The 13,945-nt window shown below is 36.7% G+C and overlaps 1 protein-coding gene across 1 annotated transcript in view; it reads left to right on the top strand.

The window, feature by feature from the left end:
• Positions 1 to 13,945, top strand: part of LOC145993909 (inter-alpha-trypsin inhibitor heavy chain H3-like) — a 212,628-nt gene that overhangs the window by 115,985 nt on the left and 82,698 nt on the right. Inside the window, exons 4-5 of the mRNA XM_083129821.1 lie at positions 4,144 to 4,282; positions 10,018 to 10,123. Coding sequence (XP_082985947.1) covers positions 4,144 to 4,282; positions 10,018 to 10,123 — 245 coding nt within the window. The remainder of the gene's footprint in view (positions 1 to 4,143; positions 4,283 to 10,017; positions 10,124 to 13,945) is intronic.

Genomic DNA, 13,945 nt, shown 5'->3' on the forward strand with positions numbered 1-13,945 from the left:
CTTCCTGAAAAATGTTCCTGAACCGTATTTAAATTGATGCGGGAAAAAAGTTCCTGGACCGAATTTAAATTCTTCCGAAGAAAAGGTCCTTGGACCGAATAAAATTCATTCTTTAAAAAAGATTCCTGGACTGAATTTAAATTCATACGGAATAAAGGTTCCTGGACCGTATTTAAATTTATCCGCAAAAAAGGTTCCTGGACCCAACTGAAATGCTTTAAATATGAATAGGTTCTACACTGTCTAGGACTCATTTACGTTTGCTTGTTTTCTCTCACAATCCGGGATTGAACTTATTTACAATTCTTGGACCAGGGTTGACCGATTAAAGGTTGCCTACTAAAAATGTCCGCGAGTACGTTTTACATTGGACTGTCACACTGCGATTGTAGAAAACGTAGCACAGGGAATAAATAATAACGCTGTTGCTCTCTCGTGGGCCAGGTTCAAAAACTCCCTTGTCGAAGAGTTACTGTACATAACGCAATGGACTATATTAGTGTGGTATCACATTGAGTTCAAACAAACCAATCACATGTTGCTCCGGTTTCCAATCCAGGAACCGCAGCCAATAGGAGCCGTCGATGAGGTAACGTCAGGCTCCTGTGTTCCCAGCAGATATCACAAACAGGGACTGATAATTTTGCTACAACCAAGTGAAGGAACACGCGCGAGAGAATGGGGCTACATGGAGAGGGGTAACGTAACTGCAGTGTTTGCGTTTCGCACATTTCTACCTTGTACCTTAGATTCTGGAGGCAGCCAGCACCTGGATTAGTCTTTCATGCTCATAAGTGGATAATATGTTTATCGTCAGGTCCGCAATCGATCCAAGTTGCGTATTGTTTCATTTCAATACGGAACTTGGACCCTATTTAAACTGATTCGGGAAAAAGGTTCCTGGACCGTATTGAAATTCAAATTGAACTTGGAATAAAGGTTTCCGGACCAAATTTAAATTGTTTGGGAAAAAGAGTTCCCGGACCGTATTTAAATTCATCCGGATAAAAGATTCCTGGACCGTGTATAAATTCATTCAGAAAAAAAGGTTCCTGTACCGTATTTAAATTTAATTCAGAAATATGGTTTCTGGACCGTATTTAAATTGATCGGGAAAAAAAGTTCCTGGACAGAATTGAAATACTTTACAGATAAAAAGGTTCTTTACGGTTCAGAACCCATTTACGCTTGCTGATTTTCTCCCCTGGACCGGAATTAAATTTATTTAAAATTCCTGGATCTTTAAAATCATGGGTAAATACCATCTAGTTTGTACTTTAGATAAGCTTCGTCGATAAACTGCAATAATTACTTCAAGATTGCGTCCAGCTTGCCATAACAAGCTTGCTATCGCAAGCTTGTGTGTTATCTGGAAATATTGCTTGGAGATTTGTGATGCTATAAGCGAGCATTGGCCCGATTCTTGTATGCAGTGTATTGTAGCGTTTCTTATTCTAAGATTTTAAAAAGTTCCAATCGCTAATAGTAGCAAATAACAAGATGCTCACCAACAAGGAAAACAGTCACAAGCTTCTGATTCACTCAGGCCTCAGGAGTAAAACGCACGAACTGAGAATGATGTGCATAGCTGCTGTCTATGCTAAATATATGTAAGGAATGCGTTTTCCCGGTTGAGCTAAGTAGGATTTACTCGATTTTAGTCTCGATTGTATTGTAGCGTTTAGTAAGGCTAAATCAAAATTTTCTGATTCTAAGAAGAAAAATATTAAATTACCAGATATAACAAGTAAATAAGTTTAAAAACTCTAATGCTTCAATGCAATTATTGTTTTAATTCCAAGATAAGGTTTATAGAAAAGTATACACAACGGGAATACTATGACCATTTTCTAGGGGTGTGCGGGACAGAATGTTTTGGGTCGGGACGGGATTTTTTTTTTTAAATCCCGACATTCAGGACGTGTCGGTAAATTTCAGGGACAGGAAATGTTCAAAATTTTCTGAAGCTCTGGAAACCTCGAATTATACACGTCATTTTCACTTTAAGTGATTGATCTCTCATTTCTGGTACAAAAACAAACAATTTTCGATAAGTTCCTGACATTTACAATGCAGAAAACGTCGAGAATTAACGACTTTTAAAAATTACCATTCGGTATTTCCCGACTGCTGGGGATCCCAAAAAGTCGGGAATTCATTTCCCGCAGTCGGAATCGGGACGGGAATTTTTTTTTCCGATCCCTGTCCCAACTTTTCGGGATCCCGCACATCGCTACCATTTTCTAATATTCGAAACATATCCTATTTATGTTCAATGTTGGATAACAAGTTCTGGATCAGTTCTAGACATGTATTACATATCCAGAATTGTATGTATTTTGGATATCCAGTTTTGGACAAGATCTGGATATGTTTTGAATATCCAGAATTGGATGTGTTTTGGATATTCAGTTTTGGAAGAAATCTGGAGATGTATTTGATATTCGGAATTGGACAATGTTTCTTACAACCAGTTCTGCACACATTTAGGCTGTGTATTAGATATCAAGAATTTGGCGGGTTTTAGCTGTCCAGTTCTGAATATCCTATAAACGTCCAATGGATATCCAGAATTGGATATCCAGAAATGGATATCTAATGGACATCCAATGGATATCCATAATATCCATGGATCTGATCTGGACATTGCGGATATCCAATGGATATCCCTGGGAGGTTTGTGCTGTATGGGATGGTCATTTTTGTTTCTTAATATCTGCAGAGGCAGCCTTTTTGGATGTATGACGTAACACAGACCATACGCAACAATAGTAGGTATAAAAAAATATCACAGGCAGTACGTTTCCCCTTTTATATGCCAGAATGTCAAGTAAAGTGTAAAATACGCTTAGAATCCTTGCAGAAAAGGTCACGAAATAGTTTCATTGGATATATCTCCATAACATTGCGAGATATGAAAGAAATTGCAAGAATCAATTTTGTTTCCTTTTCCATTCTAAAGAAAAAAATGTCTATAAATATTTGTCAAAAATCACTCTTAAAGCAGTTATGATCGATTTTCTTTGTTAGTGCATGAAGCGGCAGCCATCTTGGATTTATGACGTCACACAGAAGATATGCCACGATTGCGGGCAAATCATCTGGTAGTACATAGCTATCGGATGCAGGTTGATTCTGACCTATAACATTTACATAGTCAAAACTGATGCAGTATGGATTCTTTTAATTCTCAAGGAAGCTGGTCTTAGCTGGTCTTTCCACCTCTAAGTTCCATTTTCGAGTCACGGCCTGGACATCAGTGTTCTTTGTGAATGTCACTTCATCAATTTAATCATATCATCTATATCAGTCAAAAGTGGCAGAAATGTGACGTAAATATAAAAATATCACAAATTAAAATTCGCATGGACTTTTTATTGAAAATACAATGTTACATTTTACTTCACTACTTTTTCACTATGACATTAAACACTGATATTTAGACGATAAATAATGTCCCCCTTAATTTAAATTTCAATCCCTCCACCAGAATTATTTAAAGAGTCTTAAAATACGAAGACCTTAAAGTTGGATATTTCTCCCTCTAAATTTAATGTTCTGTCTCCCGCCAATGAATCACATGACATTTTGAAGTCATATGTGAGATCTGGAAAAGCTCCACTTCACCCCAAGCAATACTTATTGTTATTTTTTAAATCATTTATTATGTATTAAAATTACTTCAATATTGAGTTGATATCTACATGTAGTATACGTGCCGAAAGACCGAAAGTAAATTTCAATAGGATGTGGCAGATATGAAAGGAAAAGCGAAAGCTAAATCACTTATAAAGTTTAAATATAAGGTATAGGACAAATATTTGTATTTAACGGTTGCTGAAAATAGATAAAAATACATAGAAAAGAAATAAATGTATGTTATGAAGGAAATTGCATACAAGGAACAGAATGAATCTTTTCGTATACTAGATATATGTGTGTCTTTAGTGTTTAAACGCTTCAAACACGAGCTGGCGCCACGAGACTCCTATCAGCCGGACGGTGCTGTCATCTGTCGCACAAAACCTTAAAGCATGTCCAAGTCTTTAAACACAACTCTCACGTTCCTGCCTAGACTCTTTCGTAGAAATATGCCACTTTAGAACTTCAATGTTACCTCTCACCAGTGTCTCATTCCTGCAGGTCCCTCGAAAGCAACCAAATCCTGCTAAAAATATATTTCCAAGCAAAGGAAAAATTAAAATTCAACTTTACGTACGAAGAATTGTTGCAACGTCAAAATGGATATTACGAACACACTATTGACGTTGACCCGGGTCAGGTAAGTAGTTTCTCTTTATAAACCTAATATATGCTTTCTTTTTACAATTAGACTACAATGGTACATGCAACATATGAAGCTGAAAAATAATTTGATAATTTGAAAAACGGAAAGGAGAGAATATAATGTTCTTTATAGGTATCTGTGTTTCTTGTATTTTTAAGTCCACTTTATGCACAGTAAGGCTAATCGGGACTGGACCTACAGCTTAAAGTGGGATCCGAACCACTATGTGCCTCCACCGGGTATCGAACCCGGGACCCCTAGATTGCAAGGCAACGACCGGGAATGGCACAAATCATCGGGAGGCCGTTCTATATACGTATGTCTTTATTATTGTTTATTACTTGTTTTATGAAATCTCATGAAATTATTTGAAGTCTAAGTCAAATTTCGTTGTTACTTCTTATTTCACTAATAAGTGCATATTTTGTTCACTTATACGTATTTTGTCTAGTTATATTGCATGATTAGTTATTTTACATCACATTTCTACCTTTTAAGGAGCCCGTCGGTAGGACGTCTGATTGTCATGGGTTCTGTTCTCACTGTGAATGACCTCAGTTGGATATTTTCCAGCAATAGCCTTGCATGGGCTATGAGACTCATTTGAACTCTAAGCAATCAATACCTAGTGGTCACCCTACGAAGTAAAGTGCTGATCATATTACACTCAGTACATGGCCGTCCAAGTCAACTAGAAACTTTAAGGGCGATAAAGCAAATTTTCGTGTACTAACCTAACAAAATGTCCCGAACCGTAGCCGTGTGCGTCAAGCAACGCGCGCAGTTTCGACTCTCCTTGGGGAAGCTTAACAACTTTCTCCTGAGATCTCGTCCTTTGCCTGCGATTGTGGAGACCCACCATCGCACAGTGGTCCAAGTGACTGCAAAACCTGGCCAAAATTTCAAAATTGAAATTGCGAAAGTAGGTTTGATACCCTTATAAATCTAAAGTAAAGGGGGGTCCATTCTTTTGAAAACTAACTGATGTTACACAATAAGTGTCGCCCTCAGTTGGCTAGTAACCCTTCAAGTTATGACGTGATCTTTGTTACTTTATTGCAGATACAACTTTTCCACGTATTTAGTTTTGTGTCATTATAAACATTTATCGGATGCCAATTACGGTTTGAAACTTATTATTTGCTAGTTTTAACCTTTAATTATAAGGATATACTTTTGTCATCTGGTTTAATCAAGTATTAAATTGTTAAGGTGCCAAAACTCAAGTTAGTGCTAAAAGCCACAGATTTCTTCTTTTTCGATACTTCTCGTTGAGTTACAACACTACTCAAACAAGCTCAAGTTAAGATTCAATAATCTTATGTTAGCATAATGTTTCTAGTTTCAAGGTCCAAAAGTAGTTTTTGGCCGTTCTTGCCCTTTTCAAACAAAGTCGTAAAATGCAATTGGATATCGAGATCTTAATTCTTCTTAACTTGGTTTGGGATGTATCTGGGCAATTTCAATGTAAGCACAGGGCCAAGAAGGAGGGATTTCAAGACACAGACATTTTCTTCACATTTATTGTGCAATTATAACACCATTAAGCCTTGTTTCCATGATTATGAAAAAATAAATATGCTGACCAAGGCAGTAATTTATTTTATTAAAAACATCATTAAGCCTTGTTTCCATGATTATGAAAAAATAAATATGCTGACCAAGGCAGAAATTTATTTTATTAAAAACATCATTAAGTCTTGTTTCCATGATTATGAAAAAATAAATATGCTGACCAAGGCAGTAATTTATTTTGTTAAAACCATAATTAAGCCTTGTTTCCATGATTATGAAAAAATAAATATGCTGACCAAGGCAGTAATTTATTTTACTAAAAACATCATTAAGCCTTGTTTCCATGATTATGAAAAATGAATATGCTGACCAAGGCAGTAATTTATTTTGTTAAAAACGTCATTAAGCCTTGTTTCCATGATTATGAAAAAATAAATATGCTGACCAAGGCAGTAATTTATTTTATTAAAAACATAATTAAGCCTTGTTTCCATGATTATGAAGAAAAAAATATGCTGACCAAGGCAGTAATTTATTTTATTAAAAACATCATTAAGCCTTGTTTCCATGATTATGAAAAAATAAATATGCTGACCAAGGCAGTAATTTATTTTATTAAAAACATCATTAAGCCTTGTTTCCATGATTATGAAAAAATAAATATGCTGACCAAGGCAGTAATTTATTTTATAAAAAACATCATTGTACTTGACACAGAGTCTGAAGAAGACCTTGCTAGAAGGTTGAAACTTTACGTTTAGTTTATATTTTTAATAAAATAAATTACTGCCTTGGTCAGCATATTTATTTTTTCATTTATTGTGCAGCTTAAGATACACTGTGAATGTAAGAAACTAGGAAAAGTTGCTATTTGACAAAATCTTTGACCTTCAACGACAAGATTTTGCTAGCCGATCGCTTCAATTACAAAGAGGAAACCACGGCTCTCACAGAAAAGTGTTATATGCACTTAGGCACTATCCTATAGGCCTATATCATATACACACTAGCTTATGGACTGGGTCTAGACGTGATGAAATATGAGATGGGAACCAAGCGGAAAATTGAGCTGCACTTCTCGCTCTATCAACATGCCAGCTTTCATTCACAAGATACTTGTCCATGGTCCAGCGATTATTTCGGCTGCTCAAGATGCCTGAAACAAGCATATAATGAAGAATTATTGTAACACCATACTAGGACCAATTCTCAGGGGAAAAGAATATGATGCATGTAACCTTTCGACTCCTTAAATCCAGTGATCTCCACAGAGCAGTCTGAGATAGAACTTCAAAACGATGTATTAGACTTCCTTAAACGTCCCCTCCAGTCACTCGATTTGTTGAAACCTATCGAGATGGAATTTGTAAATACGTTGAACAACGCATAAGTCGTGGTTTCCCGTATTGTTACTGCAATTAGCATTAATATATCATAATACTGCCAAATATTATGTTCCTTCCCTAAAATGATAGAATAAGTGAAAAACATTTGCATTCCGAGGTCATAGACCAAAAAATTAATTTTGACCAGGTTTTCCATGCATCTGAACCACTGTGCATCGTGAGGAAATTCGGGAGTTGCGAGTGAGTAGCGTAACCTGGTCACGGAAACCTACAACAACGACTAGCGGTTCGACGTGCTGACCACACGGCCATCCCGTTACTGATTGGATGATCTCCCACCTAGGCAGGTGGAAGTGAGGACGGCAATCAGCAGGTACGGTTTGGCCCTCGACCGCTGTCGAGACCTAACAAAAAATCTCAATGCAAGAAAATCAAACTCGCCTAATCTGTTTTTCTGCCCACGGTGGACAATATGATTTATTGATTGATTTGATGTTTTAAGTCCACTTTATTCACAGTACGGCTAATCGGGACTGGACCTACAGTTTAAAGTGGGATCCGAACCACTTGTACCTCCACCGGGTATCGAACTCAAGACCCCTTGTTTACAAGGCGACGACGCTACCACTGCGCCATCGGGGAGGCCTAACATTATGATCAAAAACGATCTCTCAATATTACTGGAACTATCAATCTATCTATGTTCAAGCTTTGATAACTAAGTATTAAATTAAACACTAAACATATATTTTGGTGTATCGAGAGATGTATAAATTATCAGTTAAACTATAGATATTTTTCCGCCCAATTGCCTGTTCATATCAACACTCTCACCTCCCGATAACTCTTGATTGCTCTTTCATCATACAAGGGCATGATTACGTGAGATGAAGAATAGCTGTGCTGAGGTAGTGAGCTACGCGTATTTATTAACTCGATCGAAATGTCCTGAGTGAATGGCAGATTTGTTTTGTTTACTTTACTTCGCATTTCTGTCACTTTTGGCTAGTCGCGAAGATGAGGATGAGTGATGATATGATGAAATTGATGGAGGGACATTCACAAAGAACACCCTTGCCCACACCGGGATTCGAACCCAGGATCTCTGCGTCGTAGCGCGCTGTGCTAACCGCTCCGCCACGGAGGCCGGCTCGATATGTGGTCTGTCATATCAATTGGAGTCAAAAATTGACAAAACTCGAACTTACAATAACCTTTCCACACGGAATACAAGTATATATAGTTGATGGTACAATGAAGCATGACTTTTATCGATTTGCCTCTTTAATAAAGTGAAGAAACCATTTAGAAAACAATAAATTTCATAAACGGTGTTTTTGTTGTGAAAATACCTATATATGTTCAGTACACATGAGGAGCATATGCTGCAAATTAGGTCAAAATCTGAGAGAATGGTGGGACACTTGATTTGACTGTATATCGAGATGTCGCCATGTGGCCTACAGCTACATCAGAAGGTCGTAATACAGAAGGTCGATCCGCGTATATATGTCCGATTTTTAACCGTCACCCCTGTACACAGAATCCACCGATCCGAGTGGTTAAAAGCGTGGGAAGACCGTTAGAGCTTGTAGTGTTGTGGCAATATCGCGAGTGTGTGTTGTGTGCATCATGGCTCCTAAGGTGAACCGGTTTTGTGAGGGCTACGTAGTTGCACTTTTCCACGCCATATATTCGGTGTCAAAAATTCAGAAACAGTGCAAAGAACATGGATGCACCTTGGGTTCGACGACCATCAAGAACATAATCAAGCGGCCTAAAAACCACGAGGTTCCAGCTATTCAGTCGCCCATCAGGGGGATGAGGAAGTGAGCGTGCACTGCATTGATTCAACCTGTGTCTCGGAAGTTGCATCGAATGGCACTAGAGAAAAAAAAAACCGACACAACATGTGATGGCCACACGACTCCACGTGGCCCAGTGAACTGTGAACTGCACTCTGTGTGAGAATTAAACCCCTGGAAGGTTTTTAAAAGCCGTGAACATTACCTCAGTGAGGTCTATCTGTGTAAGGTCTCATCACATACATCTTGTTCTACCCAAAACTTTGTGCAAGGGATGGCGACAGACAAGGGCTATTCCATTTCACGATATACTGGCGAAGTCACCGGATGTGAGTCCCATGGATTTCTGTGGGTTTGGTCTACTGAAACGGGCACTTTCCTCTCATCGTGTCACCACTTTCCGGGGCCTGTGGAAAGCCTGTCAGGAGGACTGGCAGAAGATTCCACTTCCTGTACTTCATCGTAGCCTCCTACAATGGAAGTTACGGTGCAGGGTTATTGCCAAGACACACGGTGATCACATTGAGGTCAACCGATTGTGGTCCCATAGATTTTCGAAAGGTAAGTGCTAGTCCAAAATGGGACACATACATGCGGATCGACCTTCTGTATAAACTAGCAGAAACTCACAGTTCATACATCTGGCTTACGAAGAAGAAAATATTTTCAATCGGCGGTTTTTCACCGGAGGTTTACCTCGTCAAGTAAAGAAGCCACAATATTGTGCAGTCTTCCGCAGTGAAAGGAACCCATGTGTTCAAATATTCGCTTCCCTTCAATACGATATCTGTGCTGCCTAACTCAAATGCGATGATAAAATTTTCTATTTATTTTCGGATGACTGTATGGACATACGATATAGTCAAATGCTATTTTGGCTCACAGTACTATTCTGCAAAAAATATAAATGTAATTATTGATAATCCATATTTGTATTACCATGTTATGTAAAATAAGAATTAGAAATACATTTTTCGGATACATCTGCAAAAAATGTTTGTAATGGAAATATTAGAGGACCGTACTGTATATTACATGTATATTTCCTTTTCTTTTGTTTCAGATAGTTGGTAATTTGTCTATAAAAGTTCACATTAAAGATTCCAGAATTTTATCTTCTCTAAACGACATTCAGTTAACTCCAAAGGATTCATCCATAGATTACGCAAGTTAGTCTTGAATTTACTATTTCTAAGAAAACAAGTGTAAGCATATTTGTAACAGTAGGAATGAACAAACTAATGGCATATACTAACACAGAGAAAATTCATTCTTTGAATTTTTATGTACATTTCGAAAATTGCTCTCTTTCAAAATATTGGTAAAACCTTGGAACAAGGTAGAGAGAGTGTTTGTGATACGTTTAACTATTTATCTTTCTTTAGTTTCAAAATGAGTTCAGAACGTGTTGTTTGCATCTAGTGTTTCTGCATTTAAGATTCCTTGAAACATCTTGCACAAACAGTTTATTTAAATTGAACGAGATTTTTTTTTGAAAGAGCGGATATTTTTAACATAATTTGAATTGCGATATTCTGAGGTATTGTGATGAAAACACCTTTTATACTAGGCTGCAACTATATTGTACTTCTCAAATTTTCAGTTTAAAATGTGTCGTTTTAAGAGATGCCGTACCCGTTTGCAAAATTTTTGATGGGGTGCAATGTACCCCTGGACCATCATATTTTTTTGCCACTGTTAGAAATTATAGAAAGTTATCTTCATATCTACCTCCTTTGACCTAGAGAAAACATATCCGTCATTCAAGTCCTAAGGACGAATGTGAGTTCGAACCAGATTGTGAGTTAGTTCTTCGAGTTTATACATGTACAGTAATCCTTCTACGAAATATGGTGAATGTCCCTTCCCCACTCTGAAATAGAGTGTATGTATATATTCTGCACTGTATAATGCTTCTGCTAGTGAGTAAAAAGCTGATGAAGTTATGTTGTTTTGACCGATAGTTTATTATTTACATATTCCTAGAGCACATCCTCATTTCTTCAGCACATAGTCAGCTACTGTGGGTATATGTGTTGATGGGCATCTCCTCTTCCTAATTAATACGACCAATTTCCAACTACTCAGGTAAACTAAATATTTTTTATGGCGGATGACTTTTCCTTTAGCTTTTTTCCAGGAAACCTTAGTTGTCAATTACTATTAACATTATATACAAGTGTGTGGCGTGCATAGTACAACTAGTATCACCTTTGATATATTTGTAAAATTTCATTAACGTCCTGCAACAATACTTTGCTTGATGTCAATTCTCGACAGTATGCCATTTTACATTTGCTAATGTCAACGTTTAATCTCTCTTTTATATTTAAAATAATGCACAATACATTACTAATGTAAGTAGTAGTAGTAGTAGCAGCAGCAGCAGTAGTAAAACTAAGCAAACATTGATAACTAATAACGCCATAAAAAGGTATTGATTTTTAACAGTAGTTTTCCCACTTACTTCTTGGTCTGTGGCTATTATTCTAAATGAGCTATTCGGAAACGGCCATTCAAATGTCTAATGTCTGAATGACGTAAAGAAAAGCCACGCGGACAAAAATTTACCTCTTGGGATGTATGGGTCTTTGCCAAAGACCACTGGCATATTTTGTTACAACACTTTCGTGCCTCCCCTATGGCGATGTGGTAATGTCGTCGGCTTGGAAAAAATGGGTTCCGGATTCGATACCTGGTGGAGATAGTGGTTGAGATTCCACTTTAAACTGTAGATCCAGTAGTTCCAGTAGTTCTGTCATAAAGTGGACTCGAAACAAAAACTCAAACTCAAGTTACAACTCTTTCACGATTATCGACGTTCCTGCAAGGAATTTCAACAAAATGATTTCTTCCTTCTTTCGCTGTTAACTAGTCATTATAATATAATTACAGTTCAAGATAGTGTGATTCAATTTTCAAGAATCGATTTGAAAAATGAAATGAAAATTTGATATGATAATTAAACTAGGTCCCTGGCAATTGAATATATCCACATGTTATCAATACTAAAATATTTGCCCACCCAAATAAAATGTTTTCTTGGAAACGTAAAACTGGAAAATATCTAAAGTCAAAGTAAAATCATGAATTTCTTCTAAAAGTTTTAAACACACACACTTGGAAATCATAAAATCCAGAACTATCGAGCGGACCAACTCTTATAGCAATTCAAATGTGTGTGGGGATGCAATATGTCCCTCAAAATACATTTCTTGGACTATAAACTGCATAACGTGCCCATCAATCTTGATACCGAGCCTATAGGTGGTGAGAGTGTACTCAATAATAATTTTTAATAGTAACTGAGTTAGAGTTTCTTGGATACAAGAGTAACGGAGTTGCTGTTGTAGTTGCTCATTTTAATAAGTAACTCGGACTGGTACTTAATTGCAACTGTAAGTTACTTTTTACAGTTACTTTCTGCTGGAAACTTTCCTACAAAAGAATTACACACAATCAATTGTCATTAATTCTAATAAAATAAATATGTTTTTTACATATGTTTCGATACACAAATTCTTCTCATATTTATATTATTTCAGACAAATAAATGATTCAACAAGGACCAACTTATCTTGAATAATTTCAATTCCAATAATAGTTCGTATGACTACCACGGATTTTGAAACGTGGTGGCATCAATTCTACTAGCACCTGTTCCTTTATCCTGTATTCAAAGTACCGCAAGATCCAAAACCTCGAAAATGACTTTTTCCTAGCTCGGCTACCACGTTCGAAATGAATGCAGAAATCCACAAGAAACACTGAAGTTTTAGCGTGTAATTAGAAATGAATTGCGATAAACTAGGAATGTTAAACATGTAGCACACAAAGAAGTCTAGCTCCCCTTGCCTTAGTCGATTCCACGAAATTCCTTCCACCTCATTATCCACGGACAACATATATGTGCAAATAAGAGTTGCCAAATTTAGCTCCAACCCCCCCCCCCCCCAAAGTTACAAATTTTCAAGGCAACAGTATAGGTATCGCAAATTAAATGTAAAATTAACTGTTGATAACGTTACTTCTCTTGCAAGAACTTAACTGTTACAGTTATAACTACTTACTTTTAATATAAGCTAATTAGAGTTAGAATTCCTCAAGGAAAGTAACTTCTTTTAATAATAGCTGGTTACTTCAAAACACGTATAGTGCCATGTTTGTATGTAACTATATCTGATAAATTTCCCTCACACTTAACCTTCTGTCACTTAACATGACTGATGGAGATATACTATTTACATATTTATATTCAGTGTCAAAAGTTGTTTTACTAACAGGTATTTTCCCTTGTGTATCAACAAATAGCGTAATTTCGTTACCCAGGGTTACCATAGCATTACATTTGGATTTGGGTTTAAAATTCAAGAGTTTTTATTATTTACATATTTGTGATTTCCAGAATTCCTGGCTCTAATCATGAAAGCTTTACTACCGTGGAAGCAATTCAAGCATGTACTTGTATGGATTTTTAAATAAACCACTTTAGTAATTGCATATTTTGTTTACATTAAAATACATTTATATAAATTAAGTTTTACTTAAAGATAAAATTTTCTCCGTACTTGAAAAGTACAATGTCATTCGTATCAGCCTCTTCTATTTTATTGTCTCCATTTAATTGCTAGACTGTTGACTAGGACTATTATAGTGGACTATTATATATTATCAACTTTAAAGTTGATTCTCCCCTTTTACCACAGTTTCGTTCTCATATACGTTTCTCTGTTATATAAGTTTCGCTTCACGTTAAATAAATTACTATCTTTGTGTTGAATTTTTGAGAATTAATTTTACCGGCCTCCGCGGCAGAGTGGTTAGCACGTCACGCTAAGACACCCGGGGTCCTGGGTTCGAATCCCGGCTTGGACATGGATGTTTGTGAATGTCCATTCATCAATTTCAAAATATAGTCACTCTTCCCACCGCATATTAGCCAAAAGTGGAACAAAAAGGAAGTAAAATAAAGCAAATCAATCAATCATTTG

Source organism: Lepisma saccharinum, chromosome 10 (assembly GCF_977018435.1).
Source record: "Lepisma saccharinum chromosome 10, izLepSacc3.1, whole genome shotgun sequence".
Classification (NCBI taxonomy): domain Eukaryota; kingdom Metazoa; phylum Arthropoda; class Insecta; order Zygentoma; family Lepismatidae; genus Lepisma; species Lepisma saccharinum.